This window comes from Trachemys scripta, chromosome 12 (assembly GCF_013100865.1).
Source record: "Trachemys scripta elegans isolate TJP31775 chromosome 12, CAS_Tse_1.0, whole genome shotgun sequence".
In the NCBI taxonomy this organism is placed as follows: domain Eukaryota; kingdom Metazoa; phylum Chordata; order Testudines; family Emydidae; genus Trachemys; species Trachemys scripta.
In genome coordinates, this window is record NC_048309.1 from 12,828,126 (window position 1) to 12,849,237 (window position 21,112).

Consider the following 21,112-nt stretch of genomic DNA (forward strand, 5'->3'; position numbering starts at 1 on the left):
ATTTCCATAATGTGTATTTTCTATCAGAAATACAGTTTAATTTTTCTTTTCAAGCTGCTTTGTTGCCCAATGTTGTATTAGAATGTTACATCTGGTTGCACCAGTCACATTCTGTTAGATAATATAAAATAATCTGACTTGGTGACATTTAGTGGTTAATTTGAGAAAAGCTGTTTTCTTTTTAAGAAAACAACCCCCCTCCCAAACAAATAAAAGCATGAGCATTACAGAAGTTGTGACATGATGAGAGAAAAGTCTCTTTCAATACTAAACCATAAAGGTCAGGATCTGCTACTCAGGTCTTGTTTGCAAGTGAAATAGCATGCTACCATGTGGCTGTCAAAACCTCAACAACCCAGACAGATTTCTGACAAATAATTTTGAGAGATCTCACCAACTGAAAAGCTATCTTGTTTCCTCTTTTGTCTTTAAAACATTTCCCCCTATTGACAGTTACAATGGGAGAAAAGTAATGGCATTAGAAACTATCATGGTATTAAAAAGAACTATAACAAGCATTATATTTTGGGCTTTCTGGGGAATTTGTGAAATGGCAGCAGCCTAACTTAGCAATTAATAATTTGAAACTTCTGACTCGCTAAACTGCTTGCTTCTCTATTGCAACCATTAGTCTTTATGCATTATTAAGAAAAGAAGTACTATGTTGTTCTCATGTCTAAGGGGCTCAGTTTCCCTAATTTAAAGAAGAGTTTCGTCAACGAAATGTAACTGGTGAGACAAAATGCAGAGCTGGATTTTTGTATGCACAAATGTTACTCTTTTCTGTATACCCTGTTTAAGTGAGAAAATACCCCAATGCATGCACACAGATTAGGATTTACACACATGCATTGTACAGGCATACAACATGGTTATATGCACAAATCCAGACCATTGGAAATACATTATTTTGTCCACTTAAACTGGGATTCGAACAAGTGAGGTGAAATTCTGGCCCTGTTGAAGTCAATGAGAGTTGTGCCATTGACTAGAATAAGGCCAAGCTATTACCTTTGGACTATACATTTCATTCCTGTGCAAAATTTTTGCACCTTTTTCACATAACAATTTTGGTTACACTAAGCAACTCCTTATAGGGAAATGGTTTGCTCTGCAAATGGAATATGGTAGTTAAAAGTTGGCAGAATTTAGCCTTAAGGAAACCATTTTTTAAAATTCAAATATATTCAAATTCCTGTTTGTTTACATTGAAACTGTTCAGTGGGAGGATCATAGTGTTAAGAGATAATTGTATATGTGTGTGGTAAGTACATGTGCCATTTAAAATTCAAATATAGAATGGGGAGGTTATTGTAAGAACTGTATGTGCCTCAGCAGATATGAAAGCATTATCATGCTTTTATTCACTCCTCACAGTTTGTATTACTATTTGGAACTGTGCCATAAATTACCTTTGCATTTATCATGAAAAATGCCAAGGTTTTAGAAGAAAAAAATATGTATTAGTTTTATTTAGTTTCTCTATACAATACCTGTTGATGCAAAAGCTGATTTACCTGCTGAGGATGATTAACATAAGGTGTGTCTACATTTTTTCAGTGGCATGTAGCCTACCTATGCACGTAGCTTCCCAGCATGGATATAAATAGCATTGTAGCTTGTGAGGTGCAGCTTAGGCAGGTAAAGACACGCCTGAAGAGAGTGGGTATATATGCGAATACATACCTTACATGACTCTCTACTCATCCAAGATATGCCTCCCTGTCTACATGGCTCTTTTTAACAGTGTCGTGTCCGGCTGTCTCCCCACTGCTGGAGTCTTTCTCCACTGTAAGAAAAGGCTCTGGTCAGGAAAGCCTCAGGCAGCTGGAGCCTTTTCCAACAACAGAGAGAGACTCTATCAATGGGAGAAAGCTCTTGAAGGGGGTTTCTCTGACACATGTTGTTACACACCACAGTGTGGACAAGGCCTGCTTTTCACTGCAGCATGAAGCTACACATACACTGCACATCACCATCATTATGAAATAGTCAGAGTGTGGCAGCCTATGCATAACAGGAGCAGAGATGGACATCTGTCACGTGCCAGGGTATGGACCTATTATAACCTAGGCCCGTGTCAGGTGATTAGGGCTGGGAAATAAAAACAAAACCTCAACACCTAACACCAGTGGTGGGCAACCTGCGGCCCACTGGCTGCGCACAGCCCATCAGGATGATCCGCTGGTGGGCTGCGAGACAGGTTGTTTACATTGACCGTCTGCAGGCATGGCCGCCTGCAGCTCCCAGTGGCCGCAGTTCACCGTTCCCAGACAATGGGAGCTGCGGGAAGCAGCGTGGGCTGCAGGGATGCGCTGGCTGCTGCTTCCCGCAGCTCCCATTGGCCGGGAACAATGAACCGCGGCCACTGGGAGCTGCGGGTGGCCGTGCCTGTGGACAATCAATGTAAACAAACTGTCTCGCAGCCCGACAGCGAATTACTTTGATGGGCTGCATGCAGCCCATGGGCCGCAGGTTGCCCACCACTGCCTTACACAGTGTCAGAAGAAAACTGAGGGGGGGATTCTTACTGCCCTCTCTGCCCCTATACTTAGCTATAAGGGCCTGGGGGAGAACTTCCCCACTGCAGATGTTGTGTTGGACTGTATATACTGGACCCTCACAAGACTCAGGGTTGGTGCTTTAGTTTATAGCACAATGGCCTTTTGGCTTATGCTGCTTTGGCCCCAAGAGCAGCCTGAATTGGAAGTGCCCCTGCCTTGGGCTGTGCCTTCTGGACAGCACCTGGAGGCCTCACACAGAATCCCAAAAACTGGAACAAAGGAATCCTTGGGAGGGATCCTGGCAGGGAAGAGGAAGAAGTGATTGCTGTGTTCTCAACTCTTCCTGAAAGCAAGCGATATTTGGGAGAGAAATTGGAGAGTGAAACCCTCCATACTGCTGCGTGTGGCAGACTCAGACCTCCTGGAGACGTACAGTATGCTCCAATGGGAGTATGAAGGAGACAGCAAACTGCAGATGGAATTATCAACTTTACTCCCCTATTTCTTTCTCTTTCTCTAGCAACTCTAATGAGACTGTGACGGTATACCCCATAAGGCTTCATGGTAATATGCTTATGAATGTATATATAATATAACTGGAATATGTTTTATGCCACATATGCCAGGTAACATATCTATGTAAAGGTTATGATCTACTGAATACATTCCTCCTATTTGTATGCATGTATCATTTTTGTACTTGAAGTTAGGAATATTGGCTGTATACTTGCTTGATAGCTTTAGTAAAGCATTTGGTCAGCTTCTTGAGAAAAGAATGTGCAAATTAAGTACCAAATCAAGAACCACTTAAGCCAACAATGAACTTGAAGATGCCAATCCACATCGGAGCTTTCCCAGGAATGTGGCTTGGCTGGTAAGAAACTCAGTCATGTATGGACATGTGACTTGCCCATGTGACTCCAAAACTCCATCTTGGAGCTGGACTTTGCATAGGAGAAAGGAGGGGGTCTCCACACTCATGAGAAAGTCTACTTAAACTCCTGGAAGGTCCCTCCATTTTTGTCTTCAGCTGGCTAAAGAGACAGTCTCTCCAACCCCAAGGATACCTGAAAGAGACTGGAACAAAGGACAGTAACTACAGGGGGTGTGAGTGATTGCTGGACCCAGACTAGCATGAGACTAGTTTGTAAAAGGAAGCTTACTGGAACTGGTGAGGTTTTATTTGTATTCAGTTTTCTTAGGCATAGACTTGTGTGTTTTATTTTATTTTACTTGGTAATTCACTTTGTTCTGTCTGTTACTACTTGGGACCACTTAAATCCTATTTTCTGTATTTAATAAAATCACTTTTTACTCTATCAGTGTTATAGAGGGTGAACAATTTATGAGTTTGCCCAGTATAAGCTTTATACAGGGTAAAATGGATTTATTTGGGGTTTAGACCCCATTGGGAGTTGCACATCTGGGTGTTAAAGACAGGAACACTTCTGTAAGTTGCTTTCAGTTAAGTCTGCACATGGTTCAGACCCTGGGTCTGTGTTGGAGCAGGCTGGCGTGTCTGGCTCAACAAGATAGGGTGCTGGATTCCCAGGCTGGCAGGGAAAGCAGGGGCAGAAGTAGTCCTGGCACATCAGTTGGCAGTTCCCAAGGGGGTTTCTGTGATCCAACCCGTCACAGAGACTTCTAGTATTTGTTGCCCTTTAAAGGAACACTGTCAAGATAAAAGTTGCATTCAGAAACAAAATCCTTACCTGAGCTATTAATAATCCCCTAGAATTTTAAATAGCAAATTCACTTAAGTTGTTTGTTTGCCTTTTGCATTTCATTCAGTTCATTCAGGATAATGACCCAATCAGTTTTAACTCCTGGGGTACTTGCTGTAGCACCATGTCATTATGCCTGAGTTTCCAGCATGTCAGGAAAATGCTTTAATTGAAGAGGAAAAAACAGGTTTTCTTTGAAAATGTTTCTGTTCATATTAAGTGAGTGTGTGTGTGTGTGTGTGTGTGTGTGGGAGGGAGGTTGGGGTGAACTACTCAATAGTGCAGCTCAAATCTAAATGGATCTCTCCTGGGACTTCCTTGTACTTGTTAGTTTGACCATTAGACTAATCACTGAAGCCCAGATTTTTAAAGGTAATTAGGCATTGCTCAGTGTTGCAAGGCCTAATTTAGGAGCCTAATCGGTTTTGAAAATGAGACTGCGGCTAGTCAGTTAGGCCTTGTAATGCTGAGGAGAGCAATGCCTAAATATCTTTACAAATCCGGGCCTAATTGTCTGGAATTAGAAAGCAATTTCTCCCCATGTATGTGCTGTTACATATACTTTCTCCTGGGGAGAGGATACTGGACTAGGTCAACCACTGGTCTGATCTGACATGGCAATTGTACATGCTGCTACAAAGAGAAACCAAGTCCGTGAAAGTGCTTTGCTAACAACATAAGCTATTGTAGTTTAAGGTGTCTGTTTACTCCAATTTCCTTTTTTGCATTGCTTCAGTTTTATCTGATAGTAAAGCCTCCACTAGCTTCATTTAAAAACAATTTTATTTATGTTTAGACTTATGAACAATGTTACCTTTTGTTTATGTACCACTGAAATAAGCACAGTTCTTTTCTGTTAACATATTTTGACAAGTTTTGATGACAGTTAGACCTGGTGATACACACCTCAAACTCTTTTTTTCCATCCTCCCCCCGCAAATTTCTGATGATACTGATTTGCTTTCACACTGTTAGAATGCAATACTCCGAACCATGGCTAAGACACAGACATGCACATAAAACTGATATTCTCACCTCTTGCTAAATTTTCTAAGTTTAAAAAAAAATTCTTCCCAGCAATTTCAGCTCCAAATTTGACCAACCCTGTATTCTGAAATTGTACAAGCGCTTGTATATTTGATATCTTACTGGCTCACACTTTGTTTCAATGGGAGCTTATATTCACCAGCCAGGTTGTCAATAAAATAAAATATGAATGAAATGGAAATTTTATGGCAGATATTGTAGCTGTAACGGTCACAGGTTCTGCTGTAGCCTCACTAGCTTAGTGACACACTTCTTAAAAGCACTTCTGATTGGTTTGTGCTCTAGCTAAGCCAGGAAAAAATCCTGAAAATTATGAACATGGTGAAAAATAAAGAACTGAGCATCGAAGGAGCTTTGGATTTGGCACAGAAAGAGACGCATGCAGAAAAGGAAGCAATGAATATGGCATTCCCGATGGTAAGATTGCTCACTTTTAAAATATATTCTACAATAATTTCAAACTGTTTGTGTGTCTAACAGTCATATATGCTGGGACAGATCTGGGTCCCACTCCAGCTGCTTTGTGTCATTCTGGCAGTGCACAGCAACTGCAAATGCAATGGATCTAGTTTCTGGGGATTCCTTCAGTATAAGAGTACTCAAGAGAGGTATGGCAACCATAGGCACTCCTGTGATGCCAGTCTGTATGACACCTAGTGGAGGAGACATGGTTGGGAGTAAAGGGTCAGGTCCCCAGCCTCCGAGGGTAGTCTGGTGTAAGTTAGAGCAACTTTTACTTATGCCTGGGATTGGCTTGGTCTCTGGCCCACCAAGGATAAGGGGAGCATAACAGTGGCTTAAAGGTGCCTTTTCCCCTACCTGGATTTTGTACTGAACACAGGTCAGCTGAGCCAAGGGAATCTAGCCCCAGACCAAGGTATTTAGGTTCCTAACTTCAATTGACTTTAGTAGAGTTCTTAGGGAGGTGTCTGGAGCCATTTCTACACTATATGGGTGCTAGAGAGGCATAGCAAGGGCACTGTAGCTATGTCACTATAACCCTGTAGTGTAGATACAGACTACACTGGCAGAAGGGGTTTTTCGATTGCTATAGGAACGTCCCTTCCCTGAACAACAGTACTAAGTTGAGGGAAGCATTCTTTCATTGACCCAGCTGCGTCCATGCTGGGGGTTAGATTGTCTAGCTCTGGCACTCAGGTGTGTGGCTTTTCCACACCCCTGAGCACAGTAGCTATGGCAACATAAGTTTTTAGTATAGACCAGGCCTGAGCACATGACGTGGCACGCTCCATTTGACTTGGCACAAAGACCGGATTTATTTGCCACTAAAACCTCCACTAGGTTCATTGAAAAGCAATAAATAACTGATTAACAACTTCCTCTTTTGTTTATGACACATGGAATAAGCTGACACCACGCAGCTCAGGCAGGAGTAGAAGTGAGTTGAAATGGAGCAAAAGCACAAGCTCTACGTTGGTTTCATGTAAAGTGTGGGTTTGAGTCCAGACACTCCTCCCTCATCCCCCAGTTCTCATCCTCTTCCTCTAATGGGCATTTCCTTGCTCCTACTTCTCAATCTGGTCCTTTCCCTTCTTACCTGGAAGAACTGAAGGAGAGTATCTCCAACTCCTCCTTCTGCTCTCCAATCTTTATCCCATGATCTCCCTCCAGTCACCATCAGAATTCATCAGCTTTCATTAATATTTCAACCTCTGCAAGCCCCTTAGGGCTGGATTTTGAAAAGTGGCCTCCCTATGGGAATGTCTGTGAGAAATCTTCACACAATGATAATAGCACAATTTGAAAATGTTTCACTCCAGAGAAGCTGTTAGTGATTTTTGAGAGATGGGAGTCATCAGGCCTCTTCTAAATTCCTTTTGGGTTTGCTTTTTAATAAGTTCCTACACTGCTTAATAAGGACCCTCTGTTGCTTAATAAGTGCTCTGCTTGCATAAGGTTCATCTAGAAGGAGGAAAAAAAGTAAGCAGCAGTTTGGTGTCCTCTTGCAACACAGAACTGAACCGTCTATCAGCTGGGGATTAGCAGGAACATAGAGGGCTGCATAGACATCATTTTCTTCAAGTGATGAAACAAAGAGAAGTTAGAAGTAGCAATTATGGATCCAGATCTTGATGGTTCTTACTCACCTTTTTATTAAGTTTTTTACTTGGGTAAAAGCAATGAGTGACTGAGAACTGGTTTGTGTTGCTTGTAGTTATGTGATATTATCATTTTGTTTTCTGCGTACTGCAGCTTAACATTTTTGGACAGTTGTCAGCAGAGGCAGCTGCCATTTTGTGAGTCTTTCTGCATTCCCTAAATCTAAAGTAAAAGCAGTTCATACTGTAAGGAGATGGTTGCTCTCTGTGTAAGTAATTCAGAATTTGGCTCCTGGTGGTTTAGACTTTATAGCTCTGTGATATGAGATAGGAGAGCTATAAGGATGATTGTATCAAAAATTTCAGGTTGTATGAATGTCTCTCTTTAATTTTACAACACTAAAGAGGCTGTGTTGATGTGAGTTAATACACAGAATAAGTCTTCATTGCAGTGGAAATCCCCTCTCCTATAGTATATTATCACCAACAGGACATTTATATGGATGATGTGTTCTAGAAATAACACATTATAAGTGGTTTCTTCGCTACTGCCCACAGTACTATAGTCTGTGATAATTAAACTGAGAGCTAAATCAAACTTGAACACAGTTATATCCTCACCTTTGGTGCACAAATACAGAGCACATTATCCTATAGCTTGTAAAATCAGTACATGTAAGTGCAATAGCCAATTTTAGAAGCCAGGTGGTAAATTGTGCACCCCAGCATTTATGAGCATGGGCAAATCCTATATCTCTAGTTCTACTTCATCCTGTTCAGTAATCTGATGATGAAAGTGCCTTTCTACAAAGGTTGATGCCCTTTTAGTTTGCTAGTTTGATTAATAGACTGGCTATTGCATTGTACTAAATGCATTCATGTTGTTTTAAATGCATTTAGTAGAATTCTGAGGTCTCCCTTTCCACCTTACTACCCGTTCTCAATTCTGTTTCTTCCTTTCTCTCCCTTGCTCATTCCTTCTCCCTCTCATGATATCGCCTTTCGCTTCAGTTACTTCAGTAGGATTTGTGGATGCTTGGCACGTGTAAAAATCAAGCCATTATGGTGGTACAATTCTTCCCAGTGCAGACATCCTGACAAAGCCTCTGACATATTGCACAGAGGGGGACTTCACTGAAGAGTCTTAATGAATTTCATATTAACATGTATTGAAAGAACATAAGATTTTAGTTGATTTCAATAATGTTTTCCAGGATTTGCAGGATTTGCTGACTGGTTCACAGTTCAACTTCAGTGTCTACAAATACAAACGATATAGGTGGCAGAAACGAATTTTGCAGGTAACTTCATGAATACAAACCCCTGCCTTTGCAGAAATATGGCACATACTGTATTTTTTGCATTAACGTGAATGTGGTTTTAATATACTCCGTAGTCCAATATATTGCCTGAATTAAAATCCAGTGGAAATGTTTGAAATATTAAACTAATTCTCTGCCTTTTAGACTAAAAGTTCTATGCAATTAATATTTGATACCTCCTCTGTTGGGGAATTATAACCTGTAGGCTGTAGGATGGACTTGAAGATCTAAGACATCTTTCATCTCTAGCTATTGTGCTCCGTGACAAAGATATTTGATTGTGATGGTTTCCCTTTGCACACTGTTCTTCATTACAAGTTGGCACTTATAAAAGTGATTATTTTCTTTTAAAATTTCTTTTGACAGCATGTCTCTCTAGTCATGATCTATAAATCCTACCTGTGCACTTTAGAACTAAGGAAGAGATTTTCAAATATGCCTGGGGGACTTAGGTACACAAGTCCTATTGAAAGTCAGTGGGACTAGTTGCTCCTAAATCCTTTATGCATTATTGAAAATCTCTGCTCAAAGTTCTAATCTACACACCATTAGGTTAAGATGTAGCTACTTAGTTTTTAAAATATTCAGATATTTTTCAAATCATAAACCTGATTTCCTGATTATCTTAGAAAGTTTACAACAGCTTCACAAACCCAGTAACACAGCAAACTATACCGCTCTTCCCTCCTGCCCCTGCCCTTGACTGGGCCAAGCCCTCATCTGATGTAAATTGACATAGCTCTAATTCAGACCTCATTTAAGCAGCAAAGCCCTGTGTGCTCAGAAGGGATTACACCAGGGGTAGGCAACCTATGGCACGCGTGCCAAAGGCGGCACGTGAGCTGATTTTCAGTGGCACTCAACACTGCCCGGGTCCTGGCCACCGGTCCGGGGGGCTCTGCATTTTAATTTAATTTTAAATGAAGCTTCTTAAACATTTTAAAAACCTTATTTACTTTACATACAACAATAGTTTAGTTCTATATTATAGACTTATAGAAAGAGACCTTCTAAAAACATTAAAATGTATTACTGGCACGCGAAACCTGAAATTAGAATGAATAAATGAAGACTTGGCACACCACTTCTGAAAGGTTGCTGACCCCTGGATTACACAATATGTTCTGGGATGAGGTGAACCCAGTCAGAGTAAGGGCTTGTCTGCACACAAAATATTCTACTTTAACTAGTCTCTATTCCTGTGCAGGAAGGATAATAACCTAGGCTATGTCTACGTTAAAACACTACAGCAGCGGGAGAATTCTTCTGTCAACCTAGCTACTGTCTCTGGGGGAGGTGGATTAACTACAGTGAAGGGCGAAACACACCCGTTGCTAGTGTGAGGCCTGGTCTATACTAGGAAATTAGATCAATTGTAATGACATTGCTCAGGGGTATGAAAAATCCACACCACTGAGTGACACAGTTAAATTGGCCTAGCCCCAGAGAATTCTCACATCGAGCTAGCTGCCACCTGGAAGTACTCCCATCGGGTAGGTAGCGTCTTCACTGAAGTGCTGGTGTTTTAAGTGTAGACATAGTATCGCATGCCAGGGTGCAATCCAAACAAGTGAAGGGTTGTCACCACCTGCCCTGCAACCTTGAGTGCCTCACAATACTTTGCTGTTGTAGCTCCCACACTGAGCTGTTCACAAACAGCTAGACAGCATGCTGGTCACCCCCTGAAAGTCTGTGTATAGCTGCAGTTCTGGTCCAGCGACACTGAATCCAGCAGCCTGTCAGCAACACACCAGCAACACTCTGGCTTCCAGCAGCCTTGGTTACTGCTTGCCAGGCAACCCCAACATATGTCCAGTCCTGAGTTTTCCCCAAAAGGTGTGTTCTGTACTGTGCAGCCCTCTTCTGGGCGGTTCCGATATTAGAAGTCTGTTGTCCCTGTAAGGGGTCAATGTACAACACTTTGCTACTGTAATTGGAGTTTCCAAACAATGCACTTTAAACACAACACTGGATTAGTTCTGATTAAAGAATAAAACAAATGTATTTAACTACAAAGAGGTGGGTTTTACATGAGTACACATATAAGATATTAAAGTAAGAAATGGTTACAAGAGAAATAAGATGAAAATGCTTTCTAGTAACTAAAGCTTAATAAACAAGACTTGGATCAAGGTAAAATTATTGCCACATATTCTCAGCAATATAGCTGACCAAATTCTCAAGTTAGGATCTGCCCTCAAAGGCCAAAGGGCCGGTTCCTTTGTCTTCTTAGGTGAAAGAAAGAAAGAGAGAGAGAGCATATCTGGGTGTTTTTTGCCCCTCACTTTTATAGACCAGTCACCCTTTGAAATATATTTTCCTGAGGATTATTCTTAAATAAAGTTCGTTCCCACGCTGAGGAAAGAGACATGGAGCCTCATGGTGAAAGAAGTTCCATCTTGTTTGTTAAAATGCAGATCAATCTGGTTTTGCTCCCCTCCATTGCTAAAGAATGGCCACTTGACTGGTGATTGCCAATCAACTTTGATACCTGGCTAGAGGCATCAGTCTGTTCTTTGCCCAGTAATTAATGCTCCAGTGAGAAGATTATTCCACTAGCCTGTGCTGCTGCTGTAGAACAAGCTCTTGCACTGGCTTATACAAGATATGCGGAAAATTTCAAAGAAAACAATGCTTCAGAATGATGAATTGATGTATATTTATCAAAGAGATAAGGAAAACACAGATGCAATAAATATATATTTCTTTGGTAACTACAGTAAATACAGGACAGTTGTTGGATAATAAAAAGTTTGTTCTTGATTCTAATTGTCAACAGAACAGATGCATTTTCTCAGTTGGCCCTTTAGCCAGGAACCAAAATATTTCACGTTAATATTGGTGATGGGCTCTTCCTTGTTAACGAAGGGAAGAGGTGAAATCAAATGAGAAAGATCTTTCTCTTCCAGATTGATTTTAACACACAGACCATTTTTAACATTGAGAAAGGGATCATCAAGAAACAGTTCCCATTTTCACAAGTTAAATCCTATGAAGACAGTGAAGGGAGGCGCTTCAGCATCGCATTTCATGGGCGTGCAGATTATGAGCTGGAAGCAATGTCTCCTGAAGATAAAAGAAAAGTAGGTTAATCTGCTGTAATAACTTATTTATTATCATCAATTTAATATTAGGATGTGCTATGTGTTGTGCAAATGGAGAGGTTGATATATCCTTAATATATTTTTTTAACAGACTTTCACCTGATTTACACCTTAGTGATTGCACTAGGTTTACATGGGACATAGGAATATAAGTGTAGGGCAGAATTCAGCATCAAATGGTTTTATTTTCAGACAGACCTGTAAAGTGGCCCATTGGAAAGGGGAACCCTTTAACTCTGAAGAGAGAGTCCCTCATGGTGAGAACTAATTAGTAGGTACAATTTTCTGTCCAGGTTCATTTGACACTAGGCATGGGTTCAACTGAAATGGGTCACAAAGCTGTCAATGAAGCCACTCCGAGTCTAGAGTTTGGGATGAGACCTCAAACCAGACAAATGTTACCTGTGTTTTAACTGAGTGCTTGGAGATTTGCAGAAACTCTAATTGTACATTAAGTAAGGAAACAATATGAGAACAATAACAGAGAGATCTGTGTTTGACAATAAGCCTTTTTAGGAGGAGGCTCACACATCTACGTGTTTAGGCATACCAGCAAATTTGCATTGAGCAACATCACTTACTTAGTTTATGTAAAATGAGATTAATCTCCCTCTTTAGATGTCCATTTTATTCATGGATACGTTTTAAAAAAACAACCCATTAACATAGGCTGCAAGGGTGCTGGTATGTAAAACATACACTAGCTACTGTCACTTATTATACAGATATCACACCTGGTGAACAAAGTTACCCAGAGTAATTCATACAGGAGACCTGCAGAGTCCTGCTCTGGAAGACCTGCCAAATGTGATGTGATACATGAAGGACTACTGGATTTGCAGCAAGACAATTTTGTATCTATTAAATGGGTGAAGTATGAAATATCTTTTTCTTTTCGTAGCAGTAATTTCTATCTCCTAGTTGCAGTAAGGGGGTAGATCTTTCACAGGCTCTGATAATTATCTAATACTAGGATTTTAACTTGTGGATCAAGAAATGTTGTTTTGGTTCACTTTTTGGATTCAAATTTAGTGAATCAGTCTATCTGAAATGAAGACCATATAAGGTAAGTATTATTAGTAGGCTTGCAATAGCACCTAGCACAGTGGAGTCCGGGTGCATGACAAGAGGCTTCTAGATGCTACTGCAATACAAATAAATAATAAAGTGATTTTAATGGGTGAGCCTGGAGAATTTCCTTCTCCTTCATCTTCACCTTTTTTTCTTTTTACCTTCCTAACCACCCCATTTTCAACCACTAATGAAAAGAAGTAAAACTTGTGTCAAAGCAGCTAAAGAAGGTAAGTATACACCATAGGTTCTCTGCTAGAGGACAATTTTCTCTCACTGGACAAATGGCTGTTCTGCAGCCAATAAGTCATTCTCTGTTCTCCTCTTGGCCTTCCTGTAGAGATGACCAGCCACTGCCCTAAAGGGAGGTAACTTTAGAGCTATGAATAATGATGTGCTAGAATTTAGACTGAACCTCCAACTATTTTACACAGGCCACTAAATAGCCATCCGCTGGTAACAATGATTTTTTGTTACCCCTTGAGCCATTATGGAACTAGGAACCTCTCAGTGAAGGCTTTAAAATGCCTCTTCAGTTTGTTGTTGTTATGCCAGATCATCCTGTCAAAAGATTTTTTTGGGGGGAGGGGGGAAAGAGGCCTCTGGGGACCCTCATAATGCAAGAAAGAAAGAAAGAAAACATTTAACATGGTAATTATCTGCACATAGCAATTACCTCAAAAGAATTCAGAGTTCCCAGGAAATTATTTTAATTATTTTTAAAAGGCTACCACTGTATGTCTTGTAAACAGGTTCCTCAAGAGCATCTTAGGATTTGCTACCCTGCTACATTTAACAGGTTTGCTAACAAACAAAAATTGATTTTTATTTATCTTGCAAAGCAAAGCCCTGGTTGCTTCCGACATAATATTAATCTTCTTTCTTTTTTTGGAAAAGTAAATAATGGCGGAGACATCCGGCGATCCTATTAAGCCATAAGTCCCCGTTCTAAATGAAGGAGCGATCAATATAATTGCCAGCTCCATTAAACAATTCTTATCACTTTGACTCAGCATGTAGGCATAGCTGTAACTTACATTTTATGTTTTATGTTTTCTTCTTCCATAGTAACTAAACTTGTTTAAATTATACTCGATGGCCAGTGATGGGACAGTAGCTGGGGAGGGCTCTGAGTTACTACAGAGAATTCTTTCCCAGGTGTCTGGCTGGTGGGTCTTGCCCACATGCTCAAGGTCTAACTGATCACCATATTTGGGGTTTGGAAAGGATTTTCCCTTGGGTCAGATTGACAGAGACCCTGGGTTTTTTTCACCTTACTCTGCAGCATGGGGCCCGGGTCACTAGCAGATTAAAATGGTGGATTCTCTATAAATTGAAGTCTTTAAATCATGGTTTGAGGACTTCAGTAACTCAGCCAGAGGTTGTGGGTCTATTACAGGAGTGGGTGGGTGAGGTTCTGTGGCCTGTGATGTGCAGGAGATCAGACTAGATGATCATGATGGTCCCTTCTGACCTTAAAGTCTATGAGTGTAAATCATCCCTGGAGCCCTGCTGCTGGAGCCCTGGGGTAGCGGCGGCGGTGCTCCGGCGGTAAGTTAAAGGGCCCGGGGCTGTAGCGGTGGCCGAGCCCCGGGCCCTTTAAATCGCCACTGGAGCCCCGCCGCTGCTACCCCAGGGCTCCGGCAGCAGGGCTTTGGTGGCAATTTAAAGGGCCCGGGGCTCCAGTCGCTGCTGGGAGCCCCAGGCCCTTTAAACTGCCACCAGGGGAAGCCTATCCGCTCTTGCCAGTATGCCCTACCGGGGTGTACCGGCTTACTTTCACCTTTGGGAGCAGCGATGAAACTAGCGTCAGAGTGATAAAGAAGCAAAATAACCCCCAAGAGAAGGACCTTTATTAAAGTAGGGGCTAGAAGACCCAACCAAGATTGTGGCCTTTTCGTGGTAGAGGCTGTACGTAGTGTGACAGTCCTTGGGAGCTTACAATCTAAATAGACAAGAGAAAGGGGAAACACCCACCGAGGTGAAGAAATGTGCCCAAGGTCACACAGCAGGTCAGTAGTGGAGCTAGGTTTACAACCCAGGTCTCCTGACTCCCAGTTCAATGCCCTAACCACAAGACTACACTGCCTTCTCTAACTTTAATTTCAGTGAAGTGTTGTCCTTCTTCTATATAGTTTAACTTGCATTCACTCATGCATTCTCTCTTCTTCCACATTGCAGAGGAGATAGTTCTTAAGTCAGCGAAAGGGGAGGTGGATCAGAAACGTGGCCAGTATTTAGAGTAGAGGAATTTGAGCCTTATGTTATTATTTAACACTTATGTTACAGTAGAACTTAGAGGCCAAGCATCTCAAAACCCCATTGTGCTAGGTGCTGTACTAATGTATAGTAAATGACAGTCCTTGACACACAGAGTTTACAATCTAAAAGATTAGAGACAGTAGGCAGATGAGAGAAATCAGCAGTTGGGGCTGGGTGGAGGGAAGATGGGGTAACACAAATAATAGGATGTGTACAGTTCTTAGCCCTTTAGTCAAGCCTGCTGGGTTTTGTTCCTGGATCTGTCATTGGTTCACTGTAATATCATGCAAGGCATTCACCTCCCTTGTCTCAGTTTGCCCATGTATTAGATGGGGGTAATAAAGCCTACCTTATGGGTGTGATGTTAGGCTTAATTCTTTAACATTGGTGAGATGCTTTGTGATCCTTGGATGAAAGGTGAAATGGAAGTATGAAGACTTCTTGATAAAAGAACGTATCTTCTGCTGTTTAAAGCAGAAGGCAAGGCTAATGGTGATAGCGGTTAAGCGAGGAATGTGCTGATATCTCTATTCCTTTGTCCTTGAGATATTTGGTGCAGCTAAGTGAAGGAGAACTGAGTTTATCTTGCATCGACAACAATGGAGAGAACAAGAATGCAGACCCTGTAGCAAAGACAATTAATTTGTCAAATGGAAATGTGAGTGTCATTAAAGAGAATGGATATGATACTTTCTCCGTCCAGACCAAGGAACACAATTACTTGTAAGTATAGCTAGTAATTAATAATTTGATAAAAAGGGCAATTAAAAATAAGGTTGAATAACCATGTCTCTAGATGCCCAAAAGTAGAATACAGCAACAGGAAAAATCAGGCTGTCAAAATCATGTGGATAAATGATTGGGTAACTGAGCTGTATAAGTGGATCTCAAAGTACCACAGGATGAAGTCAAATGCCTACATTTAAACCTGGGTAACAAAGACTGTCTAGTCATCACTTAAGGGCCATGGAGGGATTTATCCTTCAATGGCTATCTTAGGGTACGTCTATACTTACCCGCTGGTTCAGCGGCAAGCAATCGATCTTCTGGGATCGATTTATTGCGTCTTGTCTAGATGCGATAAATCGATCTCGGAAGTGCTCGCCGTCGACGACGGTAATCCTGCTCCACGAGAGGAGTAGGCGGACTCGACGGGGGAGCCTGCCTGCCGCGTGTGGACCCGCGGTAAGTACCTTTAAGTTCAAACTAAGTTACTTCGACTTCAGCTACGTTATTCACGTAGCTGAAGTTGCGTATCTTAGTTCGAACTGGGGGCTTAGTGTGGACCAGCCCTTAGTTGTTGTAAATAGTTTCTGACTAGTTTGTACACTAAGCACAAAGGCAAAACTGAGGGGATTGTTCATCTTCCCCCATGAGGAGAAGAAAAATTATGAGGAAACTGTACCATAGAGTCAATATATGGCAAAGCTTCAGCTCTCTAACTTTAGAAACCTAAGCAATTAACTCTGACTGAAAAGGTCAGAGTCAGCAGCGCTAGTCTCCTTTGACAAGTAAAGCTGTCTAGCACCATTCTGCTTAAATCAGAAATACTTGTGGTTGTGTTAGTCAGCATGTTATTTACACTATCTTGGGTTTATATAATGACATTCTTAAATTTTAGGTTTCGAATACCCTTTACTGTCCAGAATAACAGGGCAGAGGACATTAGCAAGCTCCAGAATGAATGGATATCACTTATAGACAGGTATTGCCTGCTGTGGAAGAATCGCTCAGAACCTCAGGAAGGCTTTGGAGAAGGCACCTCAGAGGCTGTATATGAAAAACTCATCATCGCTCCAAATAAGCAGGCAGAAGGAGCCCATTGCCTTGCTGTGGGTTACGAAGCACCACCCCGATCAACCCCCCTCACAGAGGAGGCAACCCCAGCATCATCATTTCCACTTTCCAGAATTCAGGCAGTGGTGCCACCACCACCTGCTTTCCCTCCGCCCGCCCGCCTCTCGCCAGCATGGAAAAGAACAAAAGCTTTTCACTGGGATGTTGTTCCTCAAGAGAAGGTCAGGATAAAAGTAACTGCTCTTCATCATGATCAAGTAGCTGGAGCGGGGAGGGGAAACATTTTTAAAAAAAATGACAGGACGTGCAACTATGTTGCATGTACTACTGCAGTAATTATCCATGCAAGTGGAGTAATTGTTCCATGAAAGAACCTGGTCACCTAACTGCATGTGCAATTACCCAGTTTGCAAGTGGGATTGCAGTAAATATTCATTCACATAGGTTGTGAAGTTGGACACGCACATTTTGCACAGGCAGTTGTACACTTGGTTGAAAATCTATATGTTAATGTATTTAACAGTTACCAAGGAATGAACTTGACAATGTTCTCATGCCAGTTTTTGTTCTTAAATGTTGAGAATAGGCAAAATCCACAGGCACATTAGCTGAAGATGTTGTCACAGTTCAGGGCAACTGCACCTGTATTACTTCTTCACGGTCCCTCAAGAGCACCCACTCTAGGCTCCCAGCTCCTCAGCCATCACCTTTTTTGGGTCGAGACCTGCATCTCTTCCCCTCTTGACTGGCTTTTTATAAAGGCTGCCCAGTTCCCTGCCTATATTGTGATATTCTCAGCCAGCCTCTGTGATTTGGTTTCTCTTCAGAGTTAAGAACAGCGTAATTGCCTGCATTACAGAGAGAACATATTAAAAACAACAAAATAACCAACATGCATGCTAAAAAGCATACCAGAGGTCACCCCAACTCCAACCTTGGGCTGTGGTAAGTGTCAGTCCTTTAAAACCCACAACTGGGTTTTCCCTGTGGTTTCAAGTTCATAGCTATCTCAGGTTCAGAAGCAGAACAATTATGCTTTTCTGTTATACAGCTTGGGTTTTTGATCTTGGCCTCACATAACAGGAGATCAGCAGACAATGACTATGCACTCCTCAGGGCATAGTTTCAAAAGGCTGGGTTTTTGCATAACTATAGAGGGGGAATTTGCATTCACCTCCCTCCAGATATTCCCCTGCAAAATCTCTTAACACTTTCTGTTCCAAAAGTCCATTCTTGTCTGGCACATTGGTTAATATAGTCCCTTGAGCCCCCAGGTCTCACATCTGTCATGCCTCCCCTCTCTCGAGGTTACACACAGTCCTGTCCCACAATAATAAATAAACCATTCATTTAATATAATGGACCTTAGATATACTTAAAGTGAATTCAAGAAGGTCTCCCAAGGATATGGCAGGTGATTGCCATATCTGTCAAAGATGGGATTTGCCCATCCCATGCACATCCTTAATGGCATCTTTCAGCCCGCCTGCTCTGCTGTCTCTGTCACTTCCTCCAGCCAGAGCCAGTGTTTACTCAGTCACAACTGGTGGTTGCCTTGAATTCCTCAGTATGCTCCAGAATCCTTTGCCTGAGTGACACAGGTGCTTCAGAAAAAGCAGTGCTGCACTCAATGTTCAGAGCACCAGCTGCACCTAGAAATAACAGATGGGAAGAGACCTATCAAGCCACCTATTCCAGAAATGAAAGGAGGGAGTTATTGGTGGGAATTAAACTTCATATCTGGAGAAAAGCAGTTTAGGACTAGTCTGCTGTATTAGTACTCGTCAGACACTTCCTTAGATGTGACGCCCTACGCTTCCATATAGCCTATGCCTAAGGCTGCACCTGATAATACATGAAGGCTTTCCTTCCACTTGCTAGTCCTATTTCCTCCTTGAGGAAAACTATGTACGCAGCATTGGGCAGATCAAGCCCGGTTACTCTGTCCATTTTCTTTATCTGACTCTGCCTGTTTGGCTTGGAGCCAATGTCCTGAAGCTCACAAGATGAGAACCGGCTTTCCTGTGAGATGCCCAGAATTTCCTGCTTCCAGGAAGCCAGCAGATACACAGAGAATGCTCCTGCAGTATTGTTGGCACTGTAGTTCCACTTCAAGCTGAAAAGCCGGGCCTTGCCCTTATCTGTGACAACTCATCCATTCTGAGCTAGCTCCTTTGGTTTTAGTGGCCCCCCCCAAACCCTGGAAACATGTATGACTTTTGACCTACAGCCTCCCAACTTGGAGTCTCGTGCTGTGCTTTCCAGCAACATAGTCAGAGGTGAGCTAAAACAGATCTGTGGGGCGGGGGGAGGGGGGGGAGTGAGAGAGTACAGCACTTACCATGCAGTTGGGTGTAACATACCTTGGGTGAAAGGTGGAAATTGGGAACAGCTGTTCTCTGTAGAACACTGCTCTGGGAACCTTGTGGTTGTCTAGGTAGCATCTAACTTCAGCTGCATACCCGCATCACCTTCAGGGAGGTTTGGAGCCTGTCTCCTGCGAAAGGGAGGATGTGTCAGAAACTCTGCAAGGTTCAATGCATACCTTCCCATAGGAGGATCATTATGGGCACTTGCCACACGTGCAGATTGTTTGCAGCTATACCCTGGCGCACAAAGAGTGATTTCATATTTCCATGTAGCTGGTACTCCTGTTGTTTTCTGGTTTTGTCTTTTCAAATGATGGGTCTGCCACTGTAAGAACAACAGTAATTTAAAGAAGCTGTTTGCATGGAAACTTTGTGGTAATGTTACCGTGACTTAAATTTATCTTGTTGCTCCTGTATTTTTAGATTCAGAAATCAATCTGGGCATCATGTAGCCAACATAAGAAAAAAATAGATGAATCTAGAATCTACAACCAGTTTCATATCCAGGACATGGCGGTATTTTCAGGCAACGAACCTTCAGTGAATCGGCATATTATGTTAAATCAAAAAATTGCACATACCTTCAGTAAGTGTAATAATATGAACTGTGTGCACATATTCTGAATGCATAAGGCAAAGCCTGCCTGCAGCTTGTATTTATGGTTACCTCAATATCATGTGTAAATCAGGTAGGTTCATATGTAAATGTCTAAATAGCGATTTTAGGACCGCATGGCCCAATTTCTCTAAATTTGACTCTTAAAGATTGTGTGTGTGCATGCGCCCCTCCTCCTACCCCCTCCCCTAAAAGATGCTTTGGGAAGAAGGACAAGGGCACAGTTTACAAATATTTGAAGGGCAGAAGCACCAAAATGAGAGGAGAATTATTTAGGGTGCAGAGGTATAATTAGCAGCAGTGGGATGAAACTGAAAAAAGGGGAAATGTAGGCTGAATATCAGGAAAAGCTTCCTGACAGTGAGATCTATGAGGCTGTAGATTATTTTCCCAAGGGAAGCAGCTTTAAGGCTCATGCTTTGGACACTGAATTCTAGACTAGACAAAACATGTGACCAGGTCCAGCGGAGCATGGTCCTACTTTGACAGGGAGATGGACTGGATGATCCAAGGCTTTTCCCGCTCTCTTTTCTATGCTCCTATGCCAGGAGTCTCCCTGCTTGCTGAGGGTTTGGCCTTATTTCAGGAGGGTCCTTCATGGCCACAAAAACTAGCTTTAAAAGTGACAAAGCAAGGTCAGTTGCTGTTTACTGACCTTTTACTTTTAGAACCTGGCTTTCTCTAAGAGGTGAATACATATTTCTGTATGGTAGAGCTGTACTCCTCTTTTGTGCTTGGTGGATATATTGCACCTAGTCCCATGATGTCACAGAAGATGGGCATATGGGCCTGATGCAAAGCCCAGTGGAGTCAGTGGCGGGACTTCCATTGACTTTGAAGAGCTTTGCATGAGGCTAATGGCACCTGTCAGTGGTACGGGGCGGTGGGGATACACTGTACTCACTCTATCTGGAAAACAGTGCTACAGTTAATATTCTGAGTGCTTTGGAAATGTGAGAATGCAACTCATAGTCAAGGTTGCACAGGTGCCAATTTGTGGAGCTGCCTCCATACCTAGCCTCAAAGAAGCAGAAATTGTTCATAACTTCCTCTACATTTCTAATAAAATACACTCATGCTGTTCAGATGTGCCAAGTGCACTAAATGTACAATGTCTTTCTTTTGTTGAATTTAAAACACTGACACACGAAGAGCTGGAGTAATGTAGTTCATCCACCCTTTGGGTCAGTAGTGGGCAACCTGCAGCGGCCCATCAGGGTAATCCACTAGTGGGCC

General features: G+C 42.1%; 1 protein-coding gene across 2 annotated transcripts in view; it reads left to right on the top strand.

Annotated features, from left to right (window-relative positions):
• The window catches only part of LOC117886293 (formin-I-like), a 58,556-nt gene that overhangs the window by 13,169 nt on the left and 24,275 nt on the right, over window positions 1-21,112 (top strand). For both annotated transcript variants that reach the window (XM_034787977.1, XM_034787976.1), the window contains exons 2-8: window positions 5,561-5,692; window positions 8,550-8,636; window positions 11,567-11,740; window positions 12,487-12,635; window positions 15,641-15,817; window positions 16,716-17,112; window positions 19,684-19,846. In XM_034787977.1, coding sequence (XP_034643868.1) covers window positions 5,561-5,692; window positions 8,550-8,636; window positions 11,567-11,740; window positions 12,487-12,635; window positions 15,641-15,817; window positions 16,716-17,112; window positions 19,684-19,846 — 1,279 coding nt within the window. The remainder of the gene's footprint in view (window positions 1-5,560; window positions 5,693-8,549; window positions 8,637-11,566; window positions 11,741-12,486; window positions 12,636-15,640; window positions 15,818-16,715; window positions 17,113-19,683; window positions 19,847-21,112) is intronic.